Source organism: Geospiza fortis, unplaced genomic scaffold, assembly GCF_000277835.1.
Source record: "Geospiza fortis unplaced genomic scaffold, GeoFor_1.0 scaffold112, whole genome shotgun sequence".
Taxonomy (NCBI): Eukaryota; Metazoa; Chordata; class Aves; order Passeriformes; family Thraupidae; genus Geospiza; species Geospiza fortis.
The window spans coordinates 1,968,312-1,992,909 of NW_005054298.1; the positions used below are offsets into that span (position 1 = coordinate 1,968,312).

At 41.7% G+C, this 24,598-nt stretch overlaps 1 protein-coding gene across 2 annotated transcripts in view; it reads left to right on the forward strand.

Moving 5' to 3' along the window:
• Positions 1 to 24,598, forward strand: part of ZEB2 (zinc finger E-box binding homeobox 2) — a 104,230-nt gene that overhangs the window by 76,580 nt on the left and 3,052 nt on the right. For both annotated transcript variants that reach the window (XM_031058302.1, XM_005415723.2), the window contains 6 exons: positions 1,956 to 2,027; positions 8,007 to 8,195; positions 8,901 to 9,115; positions 11,613 to 11,721; positions 12,588 to 14,557; positions 16,525 to 16,705. In XM_031058302.1, the coding sequence (XP_030914162.1) occupies positions 1,956 to 2,027; positions 8,007 to 8,195; positions 8,901 to 9,115; positions 11,613 to 11,721; positions 12,588 to 14,557; positions 16,525 to 16,705 (2,736 nt within the window). The remainder of the gene's footprint in view (positions 1 to 1,955; positions 2,028 to 8,006; positions 8,196 to 8,900; positions 9,116 to 11,612; positions 11,722 to 12,587; positions 14,558 to 16,524; positions 16,706 to 24,598) is intronic.

A 24,598-nucleotide genomic window follows, 5' to 3' on the forward strand; every position in this document is an offset into this window, starting at 1 on the left:
GATTAAAATTTCTGGGAGGCTGCAATAAAAATATCAGATGTGAGGCTGGCTCAGCAGATCAATTATCATAATTGACAACATTTTATTAATACATATTGAACTCCTAAATGTTTTGGACGCAAGATAACCCCGTGAAAATGATCCTTAGAGAGGCAGAATGCCAGATCTGGGAAGAGAATCAAGGCTGGCTTGTCTGCTGTACAGTTTAAACAAATATTTTTCATCTGGTCTGCATATTCTATGCTTTTGTACAAATTTAGCATCTGTTTGTACCTGCATATTTTAACTTAAGAGCTTTCATTAATTTTTTTTCTCTTTTTTTAAGCTTCAAAGCCATAAACATGTATATTTATACCACAGTATTGTACGCTGGTTGTAAAGCTCTGAATTAAGTAATTCTGTGCTTTAGTTTTGATTAGAATGATACAATTAGAACCTGTTATTCTACCAACTAATTACTTGTAGAGTGTGACATCTGAAGAATACTACAAGATTACAATTTTAGGAATGAACTGAGAATGTGCTCTGTTTATATTATTCCCCTATCTTCAGTCAAATCATTGTCATGGAAATGGATTAATACTGGGCCAGTCTCTGTCCTCATCAAAATCTTTCTCACAAAAAAAAAAAAAGAAAAAAAAAAAAAAAGAAGAGCAATAAGAATTTTAACGGTTCATGTATCAATAACATTTTAATAGCATGCTTTGATCTTCTTGCCAGTCTATCACTTGATTGGCTGAGCAGCATCCATCTTCCTGAATCATCATCGACTGGTGTTTTTTTCTGGGAAATTCTCTCCTTTTTTAAAATTTATTTGGTCACTGTTGAACCTCTTCTGGGTGCCTTGTGCCATTTTATTTCTTGCAAGCGCATCTCAGTGAATGATTAAAGGAGATTTTTTTTCACTTAAATCTCAAATACTAGATTCTCTCACTTGAAAAGGAAAGGAAAGGGAGAGGTTGTGTGTTTGTGCATGTCTTCAGATAGGGAAAGGCTGGCATTTAGAGGTTGAAAAGGCGAGAAAGAAATGCTCTGTATAATTTTTTTTTTTGCCTGTGAAAACCCTTTGGAAGGTTAAATCCTATCCAGGCTGCGTGTGTGAATACCTGTTGCACATGAACTAACAAATTAGCAGCAAGAAACCAAGTTTGACAGGCAATGCCAGGCAGGCTGAAACATCCAGGAAAATTGTTCTCCCCAGTGATGGAGCCTCTTCTAAAAGATATTTTTATTCAGTCTGAGTCCCCAGGTTCATGAAAAGTAAACCGATCCATAAAAATACATAATAAATAATTTTACACGTGTCATGCTCATTTGCATGTGAATTAACCCGATTTATGGCCATAAAGGCAGACTTTGTCAGTGCACAGGAGACGCAAACAAGTAGTAGTGGCAGAGGAGAACTTCCTACAGTTGAAGATTTGTCACATTTCTGCACCACTCAGTATTAATACTTGCTGTGCCTCAAACAAGGTTAAAATGACAGTGACAGCTCAGATCTGTGTGGCTATAGATAGATAGAGAGGGAGATACAAGAAGTTGTTACATTTTCCTTCTGCATTTGCATTTTTTTCCAGGTATAGATCTCACAGTGTCTGTTAACTGATTATTTCTTTAAATACGTAGAGAAACAAGAAGAACAACCAAAAAAAAATCCCTTTTTCTCACCTGACTGCTTATTAGATTTGATATTGGGAAAAGCCCTTGGTTTACTCTGAACAAATAGTTCTGTTTTCCACCGCTCTCTGCCGTGTTTAAAGTAAATAAGTTCTCGTCCCTGCAGCGCTGCTGAACTCATTCTCTCCCCACAACAAAGCCATTGTGTAGGGGTCCACAAGAGCCCTTTTCTCTCCTTCCCCGAGCGGGATCTTCCCCGGCACCGCAGCGTGCTCCCCAGCTTTGTGAGCCATCCTCCACCCTGCCTGTGCTAAAAGTGTGCATGCTTTGTTCCACAGAAGAAATGAAGGAAGATTATGACACTATGGGGCCTGAAGCCACAATTCAGACCACCGGAAACAATGGTACAGGTAAGGCCTTGCATGGAGTGAGCATCACTTTTATTTGGGATCACGTAGAGCTAGCTGTGCATGAGGAGTGGGAGTGACAAAACAATCTGTTTCTTGTTGAAAAGTTGGAAAATACTGATGTAATTCTCCTGGTTTTTAATTCCCCCCAACTTGACCACGAGAGTGCTCAAGTGACCAATTCATGCAGTGAAGAGTCCTTGCTACCCCTCCTGTGTCCCACAGCATTTTAGCTCCAACTCCTTGTAGCTGCATCCTTGGGAAATAACAGTCCTCAGCAGTGTGAGGAGATGTTTTCCCAGGCAGGGTGAACCTTGGATAGTTGAAATTAGCTGGGCCAAGATACAGTGGCCTTTTAATGAGACTGTACTAAGAGCTTGATGATGAGGATGGGGTGCACTCTCCTTGGCAGCCCCAGATTTGAGCTGCTTCAGAGACTGAAAACATCTTTTCAGCAAGACACACATAAACCCCTTACATAGATCCATAGACACACACACACTTTAAATGCATATTTATGAGATTATAATGTTCCTGTCTAATTGTTTGTCGGGGGTCTTTTTCCCACTTTTAGCATCTCTTTCTTTCTACTCTTCTTAGAAATCAATACATTTGGTGGCACAAGAAGTGTGACAGAGATATTTAGCAGGCATCATGTCTGAGCCATCTCACTTTTTCTGTAGCAGAGCAAACCAGCAAAAGGTTCCTGTTGCTATTTTCTAATCCATATGAATTCAGGAATTTACCATGTTCCTTCCAAAGGCCCCACTTTATCCTCAGCATAGCTGAATACCATACATCACCCAGTGTTTCTTTTGCATTTCGTCACAATTTGAGATGCTGCAGATAGATTTACACAGCTAAAAGGAAGAGTTTTCTAGTGTAAGTACATTTCTATCCATTCCGTTATGAAATTTAGTTCATAGGTAATACTCTCCACAAATATTACTGTAAAAGGTGGTACCAAAGTCTCACAAGGATTTTATTACTCACACTTTCCTGATGTTGGTAACACCCACATAAAACCCCAGTGCTCTTATTAAGCAACACAAGAAATTTACTTTATCATTCTTGAGGGGGAAAATAATAGGAAAATAAAACCATATCACTGCTTTCTTCATCCATTAGATTTATTATGCATGAAAGGAGGGTGGCACCGAGGCACAGTTCATCATTACGTATGTACTTAATGATGTTGCTGTGCAGAACAGGCTACATATGTATCTCAAAAGCTTATTTTATTTCCAAGAGGCTGGAATAAAGTGACAAATTGTGCTCAGCACTTGGAGAAACAGGATTTTAAAAGACATCTGATTCAGAAACAAGGTTTGATGGTTATCTGAATTACCATTACCAGAGCCTTTGAGGTCCCCTATCAGTCCGTGTGACTTCCTTTGCGCATCTTTTCCTTGCCGTAACAGGCCTTGACTCTTTCATGTTTGCAATGTGGTCTGCTTGAAGGGGAAGACTTCGTGTCCTCTTAGTCCCTTCCCTTCCAGTATCTGATGTCCTCATCTTCCAGCTCATCACTGGCCTCATGAAATCTCTCTGGGGCCCCTCTGCCAGCCCTGAGTGGGGTCCATGGGGTGTCCTGCCCCTACTGGAACCAGTTTTGCACGGAAGAAATAAGGATTACCCCTCCCCAGCTTGATGCCCTGCAAACTCACGGCCCAAGGAGTGCTTTGCATTTAGGTGGTCTGCATTTAAAATGCAAGAGCTTCTCTGTGAGTTGCTCCTATCAATTCCTTCCCCAGATGTCCTGTGCAAGTCCTAGGCTCCTCTTTGCTCTGGCTATGATCGAGGCTTGCTCAAATAACCATCACAAGTTGCTCTGACAGTGTTTAATTCAAGTCTTTTGTCACTTTTTGAGGTGTTACCCATTATTATCATTGGGTAATAATGTTTCTTTGGTTGCTGCAATCTCCATAGACTCTTAAGAGCAATGTCAGATTACGTAGACATAATAAACACTCTTATAAATTAAATGTTTGTGCCAATCTTTTCACCCTGAGAGTGAGATTCCAGGTGACTATGAGTACCTATAGTTTCTTTTATTAGGAGTAAAAGCTCCCTTTCATGCCCAGTGAGGTGCCTCAACCCTTATTTGACTAGTAAAGGGAAAAAATTAGTCCTTGAGCTGTTGGAGATACTTCCTGGATGGTCTGGGAAGTGTTCAAAGTTTTCCTCTTCAGCCTCACTATAGGCTTTGGGCCTGTCTTGAGTGTTTGGCCTCAGTTTTTCCCTGCAGGTTGTAGGGGATCTAATACTGATGTTCAATAAAGGCTGAGACTCAACCCAATGAAAACACACATCCAACCAGAAGGTTTCTGTAATTGCATGCAATATCTGTGGTGCACTTTTAGCATCAAATTCTCTGCAAAATATTATTAGTGGAGAAAGAAAACTAAAAGAAAAGGTCTCCATTATTAAATTATTCTGCTGTTGTCAGAGTGGCCACTTCCTGGAAGTACTTTAAGAGAAATCTTGTTATCCCTACATTAATCAGCTGCATTTTTATAATGAGCCACGGAGGCTTCATAGTGTAAAAGCAGAAGTGACATTAGGGTGAAAATTTAGGATTTTGGTCCCGCTAAATGAATTTGTAAATATTTCTGAGGATTTCTGCAATAGGGACTTGCAAATGTGATGTTTAGCAGAAGAGCTTTTTAAAAGGTGAATGAAGAAATTCTTATGGTTTATTTTATTCTACCTTTTATGGTTACTGCAACTGGGATGTTTGCAGAGAACAGATTAACAAAATCCCTGCAAACAAACAGATAAATTCTCCTGGTTTTGATTAGTAACATCTGACAAAATTCAAGATCTCTTAACATAATTTAAAGAAGGGAAAGAAAAACTTTCAGGGGGAGGAAAACAGAACCAAAACTTGGCAGGTTGGAGGACAGGCCGTTTTCAGGCTGTAATCTGTGTGTACCAATGGGGGCCTCTCACTTCCTGGCTAATGAAGGCTGTGGTTTTATTAGCTTTGTTTGTGATTAAGGGCAGCTATCACCATCTCGCAGGACGAGTTCCCACACAAAATAACTGGTCTCCCAAGCTCCTCGGACCTCTCTCCCACTTTATCTTGAAAGGTCCTAAATGCCTCCAAAGATATCTTTCCTTAATGTGTTTTATTTTTATGTGACACAGCCACATCAGCTTTTGGAGCTGAAAATATTTCTGCTCTCCAGGCTCCAATAATTAATTTAAAAAAAGACTTATTTGGTGAGGTCACCCACCATAGATCTCGCAGGAGGGGATGTGCAGTGTGTGTGCAGTGTCAGCCCACAAGGAGTCTGGGAACATGGCTTTGTACATGGAAAATAAATCAGGGCATGGAGGGGGGAAGCAAGTCTTCCACCCAGAAGCTGAGAGACAAACCTAATGGTTGTCAGATGGGTCTTTTTAGTACCTCTGGGTGAGCTTCTAGCCACGTCTGAATTGTCAGTAGTGCTGCTGGTGAGAAACCAGACCCACATGGACACCCTTGACTATTTGTGTTAATCTGCAGCTTTGCAGCACTGGTTGTATTGTTTCAGTGAAGGGTCTATCAGCTTTTCCACTAAATCCCCTTGTTTTTAGGGGTTTATAATGTAGACGTAAACATTTGCTTTAGCTCCTGGATTGCATGTACAGACATAGAAGCTAAATAATCCTGAGAATTAGGAAGCCAAGGCCGGTAATATCGCAGCAGTCCTCCACAGCCTGTTGGATCAGCCTCCAGATAGACTTGGGGGCATGAAGGAAGAACCTCATTTTGGTTTGAGTTGGGGGTGGAAGCTCCTAATATTAACTCCAGGCCTTGCTTGGTAGCTTGAATCCTAATCCTATAAATGCAGTTGCAAACTCAAAGTACCCCTCATTTACCTGGGGAAGAAAAGGGACACATGGAACCATTCCATGGAGCCATCCCGTTTCTCCTCCCTGGAGAAAAAATCCCTCTCCTTGCTTCACTTATTGACTCATGGCCTAGATTTGGCAAAATTAAACTTTTTTTCCTTGGGTATATTGCTAAGAGAAGAGAAGGAGTGGAGCTTGAGTAGTGCTAAGCCAGAGGGTAGACCACCCTGTAACACCTGGAAGATCTAGGCATAACAGGGGAATGAAAAGTTAGATTTACAGCATAAAAAGTAAAGCCTCAGCTCTTTTTTTTCCTGATAAAAACAAGAAGTCCTACACCTGCTGTGATGCTTTTGTGCATAAGGTGTACTCAGGACCCACCATTTTGTTATATTTCTTTCCCAGAACAACATGGAGGTAAAGCACTCTGTCTTCTTCTCCACACTCACACTCCCCTTCTCTAGAAGCTGCTTTATTTTGGTGTTGAAAGGGGAGAATTGTTTCTCATGCTAATAACAAATGGTAACTGGAGCTGCAGTAGGACCAAGAGGAGCTCTGTGGTGGTGTAGCCATTCCCTACAAAACCACTGTGATAGGAACAGAAGTTTCCTTCCAAAACCAGGGTCCCATGCCCTGTGCCATTTGGTCACTGTCACTAAAATACTGCAGAACAGTTGAGAAGCTGCTCAGCTGGTATGAAAAATAGGGCATATTTTTCTCAGCCAGAGGATTTGATTTTATCGGCTAAAGGGATGAGGTTTACAGAGACGGATATCTACTTTTATCGATGACGCCGAGATCAGAGCTTCAAATCAGGCAATGCAGGCTCCCACTTGTGCCCCAGTCAGAGGTCATGGCTCATTTTCACTGCCAGCATCACTGCCTTGCATTTTCAGAGGAAACTGAGGCAAAGCCTTCACCCATTTCTAAACACCAAGGAGCAGGTTAGTCTCTCATCTCCAGTGGTTAAAACCATAACCCCCTTGATTTCCACGTGTTTACTCCATGTTGCTCCCTGGCTTCACTGACAGCAGAATTGTACTGTTTAGTATTTTATTTTTACGTGAACTCCAGAATAGTCCATGGTGTTTCCTCATTTTCTTATTTCACCACAGCAGAAATACATTAAAAATTTAATCAATCATAAGTTGTTCTTTTCATTTATGGTCAGTTAAAAACAAGTATCTTTAGTTGCCTGCCACCAACTGTGTCTCTCAAGACTTGTTAATAAACAAAGTAACACAATTTAGAGGAAGAAAATCATAATCTCCTTTTTTTTTTATTTTCTAGTATAATTCTATTGTTATTTGTCTATAACATTCCAGAGTTTTAAGGTCTTTCCCGAAAGCAGTGTTCATACTTGAAGGAGAAAAGCACATTTTTAGTAACAGGATGCTTTGTGGCTGAGCATGTACTATGTTTCATGGACATTGCATGGATATAAAAAATTGAGGTTACATTTAAAGAAAAGAAAGAAAACTCTTGTATGGGCTGTCAAAGTGGTTTTGGGCTTGGTGACCCTGTAATGGTCTAAACCATGTGGCTCTATTGCAGAAATCATGAAGCAATAAGTTTTTAAAACAACCCATTCTCTCATTATAAGTTAATTTTTCAGGGAGGAAAGAAAAAGTGGGAAGATGTGAGCCACTTTCTTCTTGTGCCTGACAAAGGGCAGCCTGAGGAAAGACCTGTCTCAGAAAAGTTTGGTCTTTTACTACCTGCAATTGTCATCTCCCACATGGGGACCATCTCGGGGTCTGTGGGATCCAGGGGCAGCTGAGCTCAGTCCTGTAGGTCTGAGCCAAAAGCTGTGGGACCCCCAGGAGCCCCGTGAAGGTTGTTCAGGTTCCAGCAATGAAAGATTACCTGCATTACCCAAGCCTCATAAACTTCTCCTGCTGCCCTGTAGAGCCCTGCCTTCTTGTTAATTTAACTGCCTGCCCTTACTTCCACCCACACTGGTGGAAAGCCCACATTAATTTTATTGGGAGCTGGAGCAAGGCTGATGGGAGCAAGGATCCAGCTGCAACCCCAGCCTTGTAGCTCCAGTACATCTGCTCAACCTCCAACACTGCTGACCGGCCCAGGCTCTCTGGGACGATGCCCTCAACCACCCTTTCTTTTCCCTCTCTCTTATTTTAGTGAAGAACGCAAATTGCACGTCGGACTTTGAGGAATATTTTGCCAAAAGGAAACTGGAGGAAGGAGATGGGCATGCAGTCAGCATAGCAGAGTACCTGCAGCGCAGCGACACAGCCATTATTTACCCTGAAGCCCCTGAGGAACTGTCTCGCCTTGGCACTCCAGAGGCCAATGGGCAAGAAGAAAATGGTGAGGCTGTAACTCATTTTTAGCCAGTATCCTGACCTCGTGCAGCTGTTGCAATTATAAATGCACTACATGCCTGGGTGTTTACCTTAAAAATTGAAGAACAGCTGCAGCGGCATGGAATTTCATGAGCAAAGATTGGGGCTGTAATTTCAGTGTATTGTGATTTTTTAGTCAGCACATTTGTATTATTTGGTGGGTGGACTGAAGAGCTGAATTTAAAGAGGAGAAAGGCTGCTGCTCTACTTGGGAGTTTGGGAAGTTTTAATAGAGTTTTAATGCAACAAAAGACAGAGTAGCCAGCCTATTGCTCTCCAATGCCTTGATAAATAATTGGAGAAGAGTCAGTAGGAAGGATTCGGTCAATGGCATAAGTAACATAATGAGCTGGGGCTGGAATGCAAATTGCCAATTGATCAGGAAAAGTATTTCTTAGTTTTCAAGCCAGCCAGGTCTGCGGGAGGAGTGATGCCCATAATTAATTTCCCGGCGGGGTCCAGCGCGGGCCCTGCGAGTCTGCCGTGGGCGTGCGCGGGTGCCGGTGCCTCCCGCCGCCGGGTGGAAGCGCCGTCCCTCCCTCCCGGGCAGCAGATTGCGGCGATTCCTCTCATACCATCCCGGGCAATCAGCCCATGAGCTGCCATTGATTTGCTGACCTTTTGGCCTGCCTCTCTCTTCCTCCCCCCTCTTCCCCATGCCGGGGTGCAGACCTGCCACCTGGAACTCCAGATGCCTTCGCCCAACTGCTGACCTGCCCCTACTGCGACCGGGGCTACAAGCGCCTGACGTCCCTCAAGGAGCACATCAAGTACCGCCACGAGAAGAACGAGGAGAACTTCTCGTGCCCTCTCTGTAACTACACATTTGCCTACCGCACCCAGCTCGAGCGGCATATGGTGACACACAAGCCAGGGACAGATCAGGTGGGGGGCTGGTTTTAAGTGATTTCTTTCTGTAATAACCCCTTAGAGAAACGATATTGCTTTGATTGGCAATCATTATTAATTTTTCATGGCATTTTGAAGATGCAGATCTTTTAATGGTAATAGCTTTAATTGAGGTCTAAATGATTTTTTGATGGTCTCTTCTAATATGATTTAATAGTCTTATGTTCACGATCGAATGAGTGTGTTAATTTCTAATTTAGAAATTTTATTTGCACTTTAACTTGACTTTAGTTTCGTTTTTATGTTCCTCAAAAAGTGAATGAAACTGTAGCATTTTAATTATACATTATTAAACATCTCAGCAATTTTAATTCCATTTTTCACCTAGTTTTACTTTGCAGTGTTGCAAATAGGAGCTCCAAGACATACTAAAAGATCCGCTAATATTTTTTCATTACTTTTTGAGTAACCTTTTCAATCACATGAAATTATGCGTATTTTGTATAATCGTTTGTTAGACATAATTACACATTTTGAGAAGAACTCTTCCGACAGTACATATAGGCTATCATTTGTGATTGTGCCACTAGAATTGGGCATTGCTCTCATTTGTATAGCCCGGCAGCGTATCTGCAATAAATCAAAGCCGTTTTTTTCCTCGATGGGGCACATGTAATATTATATCAGTGCCACATTTAAGGAAATGCTGGTGTCTCAAACAGGTGACTGAGCTTCCCCAGTGCTCCTAGATGGGCTGGCAATAGACCTGCACCACAAAATTCTTTGCACACCAGCAGAAAAACTGCTCCTAGCTGGAGAATTACTTCTAAAAACCCATCTTAAGGAGGGCTGTAATGGAAACTCAAATGGCGTGGTTAAAAGTTGAATAAATAGATGTGTGCATTGTGTCAAATTATAAAGGCTTTATGCTGTATTTATTTTTCTTAAAAACCTGAAAAATCACAATCTGCTGGATTTCTCTTGGTAGGTTTCTCTCAGCAGAAGGTAAATTCAGTTAGGCAAACACATATCTTCCTAATCACACGATTTTTGCAATTAGCATTTTTAAGAGAACCGTATCTTTTGCTTGATCTTAAATCAATATAAATGACTCCAGAGCACTTTCTCCTTTCTTTCTTTCTCATGGCTTTTCCAGTAGACAAACACATTTTCCCATGTATATTTTTCCTAACCTGATCCACTGTAAGGTTCTTCCTTTTGCCTCGTATCATTAAAAGAGCCAGGGGAGGGAACAAAACCCGCCTGGATATTTATCCAACATAACTGCCTGAAATTTCACATGCGAGAGCGCGCTGGTACTGGCGCATTATGAATGGTAGCTTTGGTGTTGAAAAGTCCCCTCATTTGCTCATGGCATTTACAATTAGTAAATTAAAATGATTGTATCATATTAACAGTGGCACAACTAAAGTTTATAGTAGTCCTCGGAGGGCGATGGGGGGAGACAAAACAGCTGTTGCTGTTTGTTTATGCAACTCAGCAACATATGAGCGCGGGTCCCTCAATGGCGCGCGGCGGGCTGGGCTCTGCTTGATCTTTGAAGGTTGCTGCTGTTTGAACAAACCTCCCTGTGTCCCATGTAACACCATCTGTCTCGCCAGGAATGTGGGAAGAGGCAGCACACCCTCGCAGTTGTCATACCGTTTCGGCGCTGCCTTTTTTTTTTTTTTCCCCTTCCTTTTTTTTTCCCCCCTTTTTGCCCCCTCCCTGCTCCTGCAAAAGGCTTTTGTGTCGTGGTTGCCTGCAAAAGGCTGACCTCCTACCTTGAGCATCCAGAGTGGCTACATGATTATCAAGATAATAATTATTTGTTAATTAAATTTTTTTTTTCCTCTCCAAATTCAAAGTCATGGGGTTTTCCTTGCTTGTTGCAAAAAGGTCAGCTTCCTTTGATTATATCTTTACACCCCTTTTAACTTTCAACTTTCCCTCGCCCCTCAGAAGAGCACCAGGGAAAAACATGGCACGAAAGGTAGCTCAAGTCTTTCCTGCTGCTCTGTGATTTTAAAAAACATTTCCAGCAGCAGCTTATGCTGAAGATGCAGTCTCTCCTGCTTGATAATGAATTAAATCTTACACGAAATGCCACTAACGACAGTGTTTCTCTCTTTCCTCCACATGCAGTAAACAGAATTTTTAAACAAGCTGAGTCCCACATGTTCAGAATCTGCTAGGAATATTAAGAGCCACAAATCTTCTTATAAAACTGTTTCTCTCATCGTGAGATACCTTAAAGCAACACATTTCTGATGGGAGACTTAGGAAATAATTCTAAAGCAAATATCGAATGCTCATGTGAAAGTACTTTCTCATTTGTTTCGGTTTACTGCCAACATTTTGATTTTTATTGCAACGCTGATGAGACAAATAAATGTACATGCAGACCTTTTGGTCCGCTTGACGAATTCAGAGTCACATTAATTTAATTTTTGTTTTTTGAGCTTGAAATTCATGGTTTCTCTTGCATAAAATTCATGTTGGTATCTCTTTTGTTTTCTTCTTTTCCTCCCAGCACCAAATGCTGACCCAAGGAGCAGGCAATCGCAAGTTCAAATGCACTGAGTGTGGCAAGGCCTTCAAATATAAACACCATCTGAAGGAACACCTGCGAATTCACAGTGGTGAGTAGCGGAGGTGCTGGTGTGCTCATTTGCATTTTGTTTAATTAGCTGAGTTTTAAAGACTGCTTAAAATTTACACAGTTCTGCTTCTGGCTTCTTGGAGCTACCAAGGTATTTCATAAGTGATATCTGAGTCATCCTCATTTATCATGCTGTTAATACCACGGTCTTGCTAAAAGATTTGGAAATAGTAAAGCTTCCTGCAAATAATATAGATTGTTTGGCAGTTTGAGTTCAGAAGCGTTCATTCATCGCTGTGCAGTGGGAGCCTGAAGAGTCCATTATATTTTCCAAAATAAAAAGTCCCCCTGAGTGAAATACAGCTCATATTCTCAGATAACAAGAAACTGCCAAGCCTCTCAGATTGAATGACTTGGGCATTTTGGCTCTCCTACTTGATGCAGAATTCAGCACACAAAATGTCACCAGGCTCAGCCCAGGCACAAACTGATGTGGAGGTTCTAACATCAGGACTCAGTTTCTCATACGGGTCCTCATATCCAGTGAAAATTCCATTCTGGGGGAGAAAAAAATATAAAAGAAACAAATCAAATTTGAACAGTCTAAATTTGATTTGATTCTCTTCCTTACTGGGTGCTTACCTGTGATTTGCCCTGGTCAGTCTGCAGCCAATCTCACACTTTGATGGCTGTTGCCACTTGGAGACCCTGGGTCCAAACTGACCTCAAAACCTGTAGAAAGAGGAGGGTAAAGCAGTGGTGGTGTGTGGCCATGTTCAAAGAATTAATATTTCCTTCACTATTAATCACTGGATACACAGGCGGTCAGTTAGATAGCAAATGCAACCTCTTGCAATTATAGCAGCAAGAATGATAATTAACATTTGGTTTTAATTATCATTTTAGGTGAAAAACCATATGAGTGTCCAAACTGCAAGAAGCGTTTCTCCCATTCTGGCTCCTACAGTTCGCACATCAGCAGCAAGAAGTGTATTGGTTTGATCTCTGTAAATGGCAGAATGAGAAACAATATCAAGACGGGTTCTTCTCCTAATTCTGTATCTTCCTCTCCTACTAATTCAGCCATCACACAGCTGAGAAACAAGCTGGAGAATGGCAAACCACTTAGTATGTCTGAGCAAACAGGCCTACTGAAAATTAAAACAGAACCACTAGATTTCAATGAGTACAAGGTTCTTATGGCCTCACATGGGTTTAGTGCAACTAGTCCTTTTATGAATGGTGGACTTGGAGCAACCAGCCCCTTAGGAGTTCACGCGTCTGCTCAAAGTCCAATGCAGCACTTAGGTGTAGGGATGGAAGCACCATTGCTCGGGTTTCCTGCAGTAGGCAGCAATTTAAGCGAGGTGCAGAAGGTCCTACAGATTGTGGACAACACGGTTTCCAGGCAGAAAATGGACTGCAAGGCTGAAGAGATCTCCAAGTTGAAGGTTTACCACATGAAGGATTCATGCTCTCAAGCCGAGGAACAAGGAGTTACCTCCCCCAATATTCCCCCCGTGGGTCTTCCAGTAGTAAGTCATAATGGTGCCACTAAAAGTATTATTGACTATACATTAGAGAAAGTCAATGAAGCCAAAGCTTGCCTCCAGAGCTTGACCACAGACTCAAGGAGGCAGCTCAATAACATTAAAAAAGAGAAGCTGCGAACCCTAATAGACCTGGTAACTGAAGACAAGATGATAGAGAACCACAACGTATCCACTCCATTTTCATGCCAGTTCTGTAAAGAAAGTTTTCCTGGTCCCATTCCGTTGCATCAGCATGAGCGTTACCTGTGTAAAATGAACGAAGAAATCAAGGCAGTCCTTCAGCCTCATGAGAACATGGTTCCCAACAAACCTGGAGTGTTTGATAAGCAAGCCCTCTTGCTGTCATCAGTACTTTCTGAGAAAGGAATGACTAGCCCCATCAACCCATACAAGGACCACATGTCTGTACTTAAAGCATATTATGCTATGAATATGGAGCCCAACTCTGATGAACTACTGAAAATTTCCATTGCTGTTGGCCTTCCTCAGGAATTTGTGAAGGAATGGTTTGAACAAAGAAAAGTCTACCAGTATTCAAGTTCCAGGTCACCATCACTGGAAAGGGCCAGTGCCAAGGTGGCGCTGGCTGCCACCAACAACACTCCCACTAAAGACTCTTTGTCAGCCAGATCTCCAATAAAGCCTGTGGACTCTATAACTTCACCATCTATAGCTGAACTCCATAACAGTGTTACTAATTGTGATACTCCTCTCAGGCTAACAAAACCTCCTCATTTTACCAATATTAAGCCAGTTGATAAATTGGACCACTCTAGGAGCAACACTCCTTCTCCTTTAAATCTTTCTTCCACATCTTCTAAAAACTCCCACAGTAGTTCTTACACTCCAAACAGTTTCTCTTCTGAGGAGCTTCAGGCTGAGCCATTGGACTTGTCTTTACCAAAACAAATGAAGGAACCCAAAAGTATTATAGCCACAAAGAACAAAACAAAAGCTAATAGTGTAAGTTTAGAACACAACAGTGTTTCTTCATCATCTGAAAACTCAGATGAGCCACTGAACTTGACTTTTATCAAGAAGGAGTTTTCTAATTCAAATAATCTGGATAAAAGCACTAACCCAGTATTTGGTATGAACCCATTTAGTGCCAAACCTTTATACACAACACTTCCACCACAGAGCGCATTTCCCCCAGCCACTTTTATGCCACCAGTCCAGACCAGTATTCCTGGGCTGCGACCATACCCAGGACTAGATCAGATGAGCTTCCTACCACATATGGCCTATACCTACCCAACTGGAGCAGCTACTTTTGCCGATATGCAGCAAAGGAGAAAGTACCAGCGGAAACAAGGATTTCAGGTAAATGGTTTCAACTGTTTTCTGCTTTGAAAAGCTAGAATTTAGTATTTTGTGATGTGTCTTCTTAGAGAAGAAAAAGCCCAAAGCTATAATCAACATTTCCAACAAAATTAGCAGAGTTTATTTAAGTCTGAACTTGGAAAGACGCGGTGAAGTAGGAAAATAAACTGCAGTTAACTTAAGAGTACCTCTACTTGGATTCAGGAGCAGTACCAATTACTTTGGACAGGCATAATGATCTTTGTTCTGTTAAGAGTTCAGCCGTTTCTTATTAGATTTGCTTAGCAATATAATGACAATATTGATAATGTCCATAAAAAGTTGTATCCTAGAAGAAAAAAAGAAGGAAACTTTGGTGGGAAATTTATCTCTTCAAGGCATAGCTACATTTCATCACAGCGAAAAGAGCAGTGGGAGACCCCTTTGGAGTCACCTCCCCACTCGGGCACAAAGTTGAATGCCTCTAAGCAGATCTCCATAGAGCCTCATAGACACTGTAAACCATTGAAAGAGATTCTTTCCATATATTTTTGGGGGATTGTCCCCCCACTATTCATGGGAAGGTTGTCTTCTTCTCATGAATGTCTGGGGGATGAGAAGCATTGACCCATAGCTCCTTCCTTTGGGCCGCCTAATGGTCTTCCCAGACTCTTAGTCCTCTAATCCTGCCAGTCATCTGGAACAGCTTTGAAAAAAACACAGAGATTAAATTAAATTATTTGGAGAGGTAGCAGCCCGAGCCGTTAATCACAGACGAAGTCTTCTCCTGGACACGTAATCTGGGTCCGCACTTCTTCGTGCCCAGGTACAACCCATAATTCTTCTACAGAGTCAACACAGGTGTAGCAAAGGATTTTGTCCCTTGCATGCCTGCAGTGAAGAGCAGCTCCACAGAAGTCTTGTACTTTTATACCCTTTTGCTGGGTGTATTCAGATATAATGTACAGAGTTTAGTTAAATGAGATTAACTGATTATAGATTAATAATTTTTTCTTACATTTGCGCCTGTTCCCCCATGTCCTATTACCGTCCGTTAGTAATTTTACTGACTAGTAAATGTTTTATAGTTTCAAATGTGAAAATCAGGTATGGTTTTACATTACGGACTGTAATCCCTCTTTGCACAATAGGAGCATAAATAGCACTGCACCTCCATAACAGCTGTTCCACTATTCCAATTTACAGTACATCTGCCCTCTTTGTAAATGTATTTAAGCCTATTTAATCTTCTCTAATATTAATTAGAGCAAACCTAGTCTAAGAAAACTGAACTGTGTGATAGCAAATGGAAATGTATGTTATCATGCAAGTTTGCACTCTCTTTGGATCGAGACAAAATAAATATCAGGAAATTTAATAATTTACTGATCCACATTCATTATTTCTTAATGCTGAAGGCTGTTTTAACATAGATAGAACATTGATAAAAAGTGTTATTAATATTCCCTATTTCAAATTACAAAATTAAATATAAAAATATAGCTTGAGGCCTTTAGTCGGGAGACATACATTTAAATGGATTGCATAATAATAACATTTGTACCTAAATATAAAATTCAATTAAAACCTTTCTACAGATACAGAATACACCCAAGTTTTGGAATTTTGAAAGGAATGATCCCATAGCTGTTGCTTACATTTACCTCTGTAAAATAATGCAATACCTTTTGCTGGCCACGAAGAGCCTCCCCTTCACACTTTCTTGGAAATATTTAGTGCTGATGTGGTAAATACTGTTGGTTTCTGCAAACCACATTACTGCAGAGTGCTCAAAGACAGAAAGTTGGTTTGAGGCATAGAAGTAGAAGGCTCCTCGTTATTTCCATACTTTCCACCAGCTGTAGTTTCATTATTCATATTCCTAAGCTAAGAGGGACCACCAAGGAATGATTGTAACTTCCCTGGGGTGGTTGGTGGGCAGGATTGGTGGCGGGAGCGGCTTTTGCTGACGAGTGGTTCCCTCACAGGGAGAATTGCTTGATGGAACCCCAGACTACATGTCCGGCCTCGACGACATGACGGACTCCGACTCCTGTCTGTCCCGAAAGAAGATAAAGAAGACAGAAAGTGGCATGTACGCGTGTGACTTATGTGACAAGACATTCCAGAAGAGCAGTTCCCTGCTGCGACACAAATACGAGCACACAGGTAGGGCACGCCGAGGGCAGGGTTGATGGTCGTGCTTTGTTCTTCACTGTCTTTCATGAGTACATTTGTGCAGTGCTGAGGCTTTCAAAAAAAATCCTTTTTCTCTGTTGTGGCTTATTTTTAAATTTTTTCTTGGTGGTTGTTGCATGGTTAAGGACAGTTGGATGTGATGTTGGGGTAAATGTTGGTAGGTGCTGTGGCAATCATCATCTCCCAGGCCAAACCTTCGATCAAAGCGGCCCCAGAACTCAGAAACAACTTGGTCAACAAAAAGTCTGGCATGAGAAGGAAGAGTGACAATGTATTTCTTGTTTCTTAGACACTATCTGACCCCGCTCCAATTTAATCCAATAGGAAAAGGGCCACTGACGTTAGCAGCATGAGAGCTGGCTCTGGCCAAGTTATCTGAAAGTCAACAGCTCAGGGGGTTTCCTCTCGCAGTGATTTTGCACACCAGCAGCACAAGCAGGTTGCAGTTCACTTTTTCACTTCCCAGTTAATGCCCAAGGAAGGTTCCCTTCTTTCCTGAGTAGGAAGTGATTTTTGTCTAGTTCAAGGAAGCTTGCCAAAGCTCACCACGCACTGTCAGCTTAAAAAATACTTTGGTTTGAAAAAGACCTTCTATCACACCTATGCTGGCTTTGGTTCCCCTTACGAGCAGTGCTCCCTTCCCCACTGTCAGCCAGGACAGAGCTCTCTGAGGGCCACACATTGGCTCAGCATGTTTCAGTTAGGGGAAAATGGGACCGGAGCTTCCCAAATAATAGAGATATCAAGTTATGTTGGACAAAGGGAATGTGAATTATCATCTGAATTATTGTGCAGCAGGACATAAACCAAACTCCAACTTCCTAGAGTTAGAAAAAGTTTACTCAGGAGGAAACTTGCCTTAACTTTGAAAGCTGAGTCCCGCTTCAGGAAATGAAGCAAGTCACATCATCCTTCAATCTCACCATGTGAGGGTAAAAACCTTATACCTCTCTATTAATACATCTTCCAGGCCCCACATAACCCTTTGGCTTTTCACAGATGAAAAATTTACAATTCAGAAGTGGACGGTGCCTTTAAAACAAAATCCTTTACTTTGTTATTTTTCCTCCTTATACTTTTCTTCCAAATTTTAAGCTAAGCCCACAACGGAAAATACAAAAGGAAGTTAAAATACACGTGGGATTAGGAAAGAAAATTAAAATCAACATTTTGGACTTGATCAGCCAGTTCATTGGCAGAATGTGCTTCCCACTACATTATTCAGATCAAATTGTTTATTCAGTAGAAGAAGCTTTGAAGGCTTTACGTCCCTGCACCTTTCCTCTCCTGAATGATTTTATTACAGCCATCTGCAAACATTATGCTTTACTACACTACTACTGTAAAGCTCTTATGTTAGAACTGGCCTTCATATATATCGGGATCTGGACATATGGTTGAATCCCATAAAGTTGGTAGTCCATAAGGTCGACAGACATATGGTTGAAAGGCTGAAAATTTGACAAGCTGAAATGTGTGCAAATCACCTTGATTTGCAAAATAAACTGCATTTGTAATAGCAAAAATATGTTATGGTCTTGAAGTAGCATGGGAACCTACTGCCTAGAAAAATGCCACACAGCTGCAACGTGGGGACTCTTCTCCTGCTTCTATCTTCTGTCCCTTTTGGCTTCTCAACTTCATGTCCATCAATTTTATGGGACTCAGCCTTATGACCCAGAACATGTATAGGGTGTCAGATTTAATACACTAGAACTACAGCACATCATCAGGCTGGAGCCTGGCATTTAGGGACAGGAAGGATGGTCTTGTGGCAGAGGCACAGGCACTGAGAGCATTGCACTCTCCCCTGCCTCACCACAGACTTCCTCAGTGAATTGCAGCAAATTGCTTCATCTTTCTCTCACCTTCGCCCATCTTTGAAACATGGGGAAATGATACCAGCCCGCCTCTCTGGGGTGTTGTAAATATTAATTCATGATATCCTGTGATGGAGCTCACTGGATAAAGAGGGAAGTACTATTGTCAGGGATGTGTTTGCTTTTATGGAGCCTCAGTGCATCACGCCAGTGTTTGAGTGGGTGGGAGCTCTGAAGGGCTTGGCTGGGCCAGCCCCAATACCTCATGCACAGCCTTCAGGGGGCACCCTGCACTGGCGCTCTGGCTGATGGCTCAGGTGCCCCTTAAGTGAATTTCAAATTAATTTGATCGTTTCAGACAGAGTTTGTGATTGAATTAATAACATAGGTGTGAAACTGCAGTCCATGTTCAGTGGAAGTAACTGAATTGAAAGTAACACCCTCTTCTGCCTTTGGGGTCATTCTCAGAACAGGCCCGGGTTTTTCAACCAACTTTTTGAAACCTAAAAAAGAGAAAAAAAGCCCTTTTTTTCTGAGGGTGTTGCTGTTTTCTGAGCAGCTGATCATGACCTGTTGTAGCTTCATTAAAAACTTGTTTTAGGAGGAATTAGAATGTTTTCTGTCTTTCCTGGAGAAGCATGAAATAATGGATGTTGTTTATAACAATCTCCTTTTCTTTGTGTAAAAAGAATATATGTGTTTTATTAGAACTTTGGGACAATCAGATTTTTATTTGTCACCCCTTCTCCAGGTCTGTGTATCTATTGCAGCTAGTGATAGAACAAGGGTTAAAAGAGTCAGACAGAAACCCCTAAAAATTTATCACAGAAAAATCATTTGAAGCAAAACACTGACAGGTAAAACTACATAAACTGTCTGAATCATTGTTTATTGTTAATCAATTGTAAAGGAGAAAACAGGAATGTTTAGGGGTTGCAGTAGAGCTGAGTTTCTGTGCCAGGGCAAGAAGAATAGCATTTGGCCAGTTCTTTTTGTCATCCCAAGAACTTTTGGTAGGACCATGCAGCCAGCTGTAGGACAAAGTACTCTGTGATTACCTCTGTACACCATGCCTGCCACAGCTGGAACACAGTAGATAAAGGGCCACAAATTTCACAATCCATATTTTTTAATTTGTGCAGTATTGGTGGCATTCTGTAATAGCTTCCAGCTTCATGGGGAGAAGGGAAATTTCTTGTATTACTGCAATGAGTGAATTGCATTGGTTCTGGCTCATCTGAAATTTAGTGTAGAGGCCACTGTTTGTTGCAGAACCAAATTCTGACAATTTAATTTTGGGATGCCATTGAATTTTGAGAGAAGTTATGTGTCCCTCTTAGAGTTTGAGCTTCACAAGGTCCTGTTTGCTTAAAGCCAGGGGACGCAGTGCTGTAATTAGGGTGCAGAGCATGACAGGTAGCGCAGGCATTCAGTGCTCACATGATTTTCCTGTGGAATCTTACAGACTCATCCTAATTTGGACAGGCTGAAATTAGTTGAGCCAATATGGGATGTGTCTAATCTCAGATTTTTCCAAGCTGCTTAGCACAAGGTTCAAGACACTTTCCTTATGAAAGGTGAAGAAGGTGGTTGCCTTCACGGCAAAGCATCGGTGCTTTGGTGAGCAAAAAATTCCTGGTGCTGCTGATAAGGAGGGAAGCAAGGAGTGGGTGAGTGAGCAGGAGAGCAAACAGAAAAACGGAGCATCTAGAAATACAGAAAAATCCTGGCTCCTGGTCCAGCGGTGGAGGAGTAAGGTGAAGGTTAATGTTTGTTCTGCTCTCGTCAACGCCCGTGTCTGCCACACACCAGCTTTGTTGTAGCTTCACAGGGGAACTCTCAGCGTGCCTGCTCTGCAACAAAAGCTGGAAACAGTTTTTCAGAATCCTACCTAGAAATTTAAAATCCTTTCATTGTTGTTCTATATTACATCATATTCTATTTTATTGCTTGTGTGGGCTGTCGAGGGCCTCATAGCTGTGCTAGGGCTTTCATCCTTTCCTTTTCCACTGTATATTTTATTAAGACCTCTTTTTTATTTTTGTAGCTTTCATGCTGATGCAAGCACTAGTTTTATTTCCAGATTGATTCTGTAAACTAAATATTGTTCTTGAGCCTGGTAGCAAATCAGCTCTCTCTGGCTAGTATTTTGAATTCCCAGCTTGGGAGTTTTCTTTATTTAGAGCTTGATTCATAAAAAATTTACATGCTATTTAAAGGTTATTTTTTCTTGCTTTACTCTGATACAAGTTTAGAATTCCCCATTTTACACTCAAATGAAGGAGAAAAAGGGATATATTCTATGTTTGTGTCTGCAGACAAGGTCTCCTATTGAAAAAGGAACAGGTGCAGCTTGGGCAATTATATATAAATTGCATTTATCTTGCACCTTTGACCGCTTTGCTATGCTCTGGCCACTAATCCATCTCCATTGGGACTACATCTAACATCCAAACCCCCGAGCAGCTTCAAAAGAACTGCCTTAAAAAACAATAAAAACACACTGTCACAAAAATGTTTCCTTCTTTCCTCCGAAGAGTGGGACTTCTGTTTGGCCCCCTCCCATGGAAAAGAGACCCACTTGCCTTAGGCAAAGGATGGGTGATATTTAGTCTGGGACCAGTGACAGCTTGTGATCTGATGCCTTGTGACTTTTATACCACTGCAAATGGGAAATGCACAGCTTTTCAGTCAAAAACTTTTAGCCCAGGAAGATTGAGATACTTACTATCAGAGATTTTTTTGCTGTTGTTGTCTTGTTTTAACAGAAATGCAATTTTAGAGGCTTTGCAAACAGATTAGTTACAACTTCCCCTCTGTAGATTGAGCGTGGGCCCCCACGGGAACCTGTGTTTTGCAATGAAGCAAAAAAAGGCCCAAACATTTCTTCTAGATATTTGATGGAGATTTATCATAAAATTTCATTGCAAAATGTGGCATCTACATCACTTACCCATCTGATGAAACACAAGTGTTTCATGAGCCCTCCTGTGAGCTTCCTTGTGTGCATCTCTCCAGCTCCATCCCCCATGGATGACACAGGGATCTCAGATGAGATTGGATACCACCTGTGGGGTGGGATGTCAAATCTGCTTCCTTTTGACTTATCTCTGCTCCAATGATGTTATGAATGTTGTGGCACTGCATGACAGTGCTCTAGGACAGGGGGATGGCTTCAAAATGAACAAGGGTGGGTTTAGATAGTAGGAATTTAGATATTATGGAGATATTATTAGATATTAAGAAGAAAGTCTTCACTGTGAGGGTGGTGAGGCTCTGGCCAGGTTGGACAGGGCTTGGAGCAACCTGGTCTAGTGGAGGTGTCCTTGCCCAGGGCAGGAGGTGGAATGAGATGAGGTTTAAGATCCCTTCCAACCCAAACCAGCTGGGGATCCTGTGGTTTCCTGCAGTTGTAGGTCCTCCTCATCCACCTACAATTGCAGACTTACCCCCATCCCCAGTGTAAAATACCTTAGCCCAGTTTTATTTTACGACCTACTAACACATTGTAGGGATTAAACACTCATTTTGAGCGGCTGCAATACTGGGTTTTGCACGAGGGGAAGAAAATAATTCTGCAAATGTTCGGAAACCTGATACATTTAAAAACATATTTCAATTAGTGTTGTAACAGCTGCACACTGAGCACTGCTAAGGTATGTTATGTGGTGTCTGAACAAAGAACTTTGCCCAAGCTGTCAGGTTCCCTCAGATCAAAACTGAGGCCTTGATATGGCCTTGTGGTAGACTAAATAGCTCTAGCATTGCCTTTTTAGTGCTAACATAAATTAATATGAAAATATGAAGTATTTTCATCTGTTCATTTCTAAATTAATTTATAAAATATGGATGATTCCCTGCCAGGCTACATCTGTGTGTGGCACGAGTACCACGTGCAAGGGATGAGCAAAGTAGGCAAAGACTGAGGGACAAGCACATCACCCAGGCTTTGGAAGGGTGGGTGGAGGAAAGTCTGGATGAGAGCAGTGGAGGTGGTTGACTTCTGTTTGAGGAAAGGAGAAATGCTGGGAGCTGGATGGAGCACAGCTGTGGGGCGAGAATCATAGATAGAATGGTTTGGGTTGGAAGGGATCACTAGAAGTCATCTAGTCCCTGCAACCACCAGGCTGCTCAGGGCCCCATCCAATCTGACCTCAAATTTTTCCCAGGATGGGACAGAGAAGGGTGTAGTGGGCATCAGATGTTGTGTGCTGTTAAAAAAAAAAAAAATCAGGGAATTCGAAGTAATGGAGAAGTGATGGTGGAGAAGTGGAATGAGACAAGGGTTGGGCTTGTTGATGTTAGGGAAAAGTAAGTCAGAGGGAGGGACTGAGATAATGTGGGCAGTTCAGTGAGGAGGACACTAAAACGGTACTGAGGAAAAGCAGAAAGTCTGCAAGGAGCAAAAAAGAAACAAAATTAGCAATTATTAGGTATTAGCGAGGGGACATCAATGTGCTGCTCTGAGGGTAATCAGCAGGACAAGTGGGTCAGGGCAGAGGTTCATCCCTTTGGGTGTTGGTGGTGCTGGGAAAGCTCCCACCTCACCCGTGAGGGTTTTCCACTGGCAATGCTGGGGTTTGAGAGCGCTTAGGCTGAGAGTGCTTTGGGATTTTAAGCTAATTTGAGTAAGTGACTTGATCGTGCTTAAATCTCCCGAGCTAAGACTCTGGGATTTCCCCTTCGTGGCTAAACTTGTGCCCTGAATCGCAGGTAGCTGACTCCAGCTCTGGATTTGGTGCACCCCTAGGTCAAGGCTGGAGGTTCAAAGCCAAAATACATTTATAGCTCAAAGCCCAGCGTTTTCTTTGAGTTTGACTTTAAACCAACAGGTTAAATTGGCAGAAATGCAGATTTAGGAAACAGTTCACGCAAGTAATACTGCTATAATTCGATTTATCAAGTTTGAATTTACAATTTTACTATAAAGAGAAATAAAGGAAAAAAAGAAACCTTGTATGCGTGCAGACCTAGGAAAATCTCTTACAAAGAAATGCAGTCTGAGCCCTAATTTCCAGGCATCTACTAGTTTCCCTGTCACTTGGGTTACTTTAGCTGTGGTTTCTCCTGTATTTTCCTTGCTGCCAGATCTCCCCTTCATTTCATAACACAATTTTGGCTTCCTTGAGGATTCGTTATTCACACCTTATTAAATGTGAACTTTCACAGTGGGACTTGAAGGTAGCTGTGACTGGATAGAAAAAAAAAATAGCATAGTCCTTGGTATTCATTCTTAACAACTTTGCTATGAAAGTGGAGTTTTTTCTATGCCTGACTTTCCGTACTCTCATGTCCCAGGGAAAAATCAGATCAGGTTCATAAAGGAGCAGCTTGAGTTTTCCTGGAAGCTGAGATCCTTCAGTGATCTAAAAGCATTTATATTTTTTCCTGCTGGATTTCTTCCATGCTGGTGTTTCCTAGCCCTTTGCTCTTGGCTGGCAGTCCCCCATACTCATTCTCTCCTTGTTTCTGCATCTTTAAAATTAAAGGAACACCACAATTTCACAACTGACAGGATGGAAGGGCTCTGGTGTGAAGTTTATTCCTGTTCTGGTCACATGCTGCATGAGCTAAGTATGATAAATACGCTCAAGGAATCAGGCCAGTTCACTAATAAGTTCCTAATGATCTGCTCTAGCAATAGGACATGCAAAGCAGGGATCCACATTTCAGGCACCAAATACCAGGATTTTAATACCCATGAAAAATCGTATAAAATATAAAATAATGACCAATTGGCACCATACCTACATTCATGGTTGCACCACCCAGCTGAATGACACTTAAATTATAATTTGACATTTCCAAAACTTAAAAAAAAAAATAAAATCAGCTGAAGGTACTACTGTTTGATTTTATTTTTTGCCTTCTGCAATCTAAGTTTGGTGATCGGTCTTCACTAATTCCAATCTTTGCACCATATGTTATGTCTGGATATCTCACGGTTGCATCATGCTTTGCTGAGTTTTGTCGTGTGGCATCATGCTGACAAGTATTTTTTGTCAGCTCTATTTTGGAATTAAGCTTTCAGTATGGCAGTTCT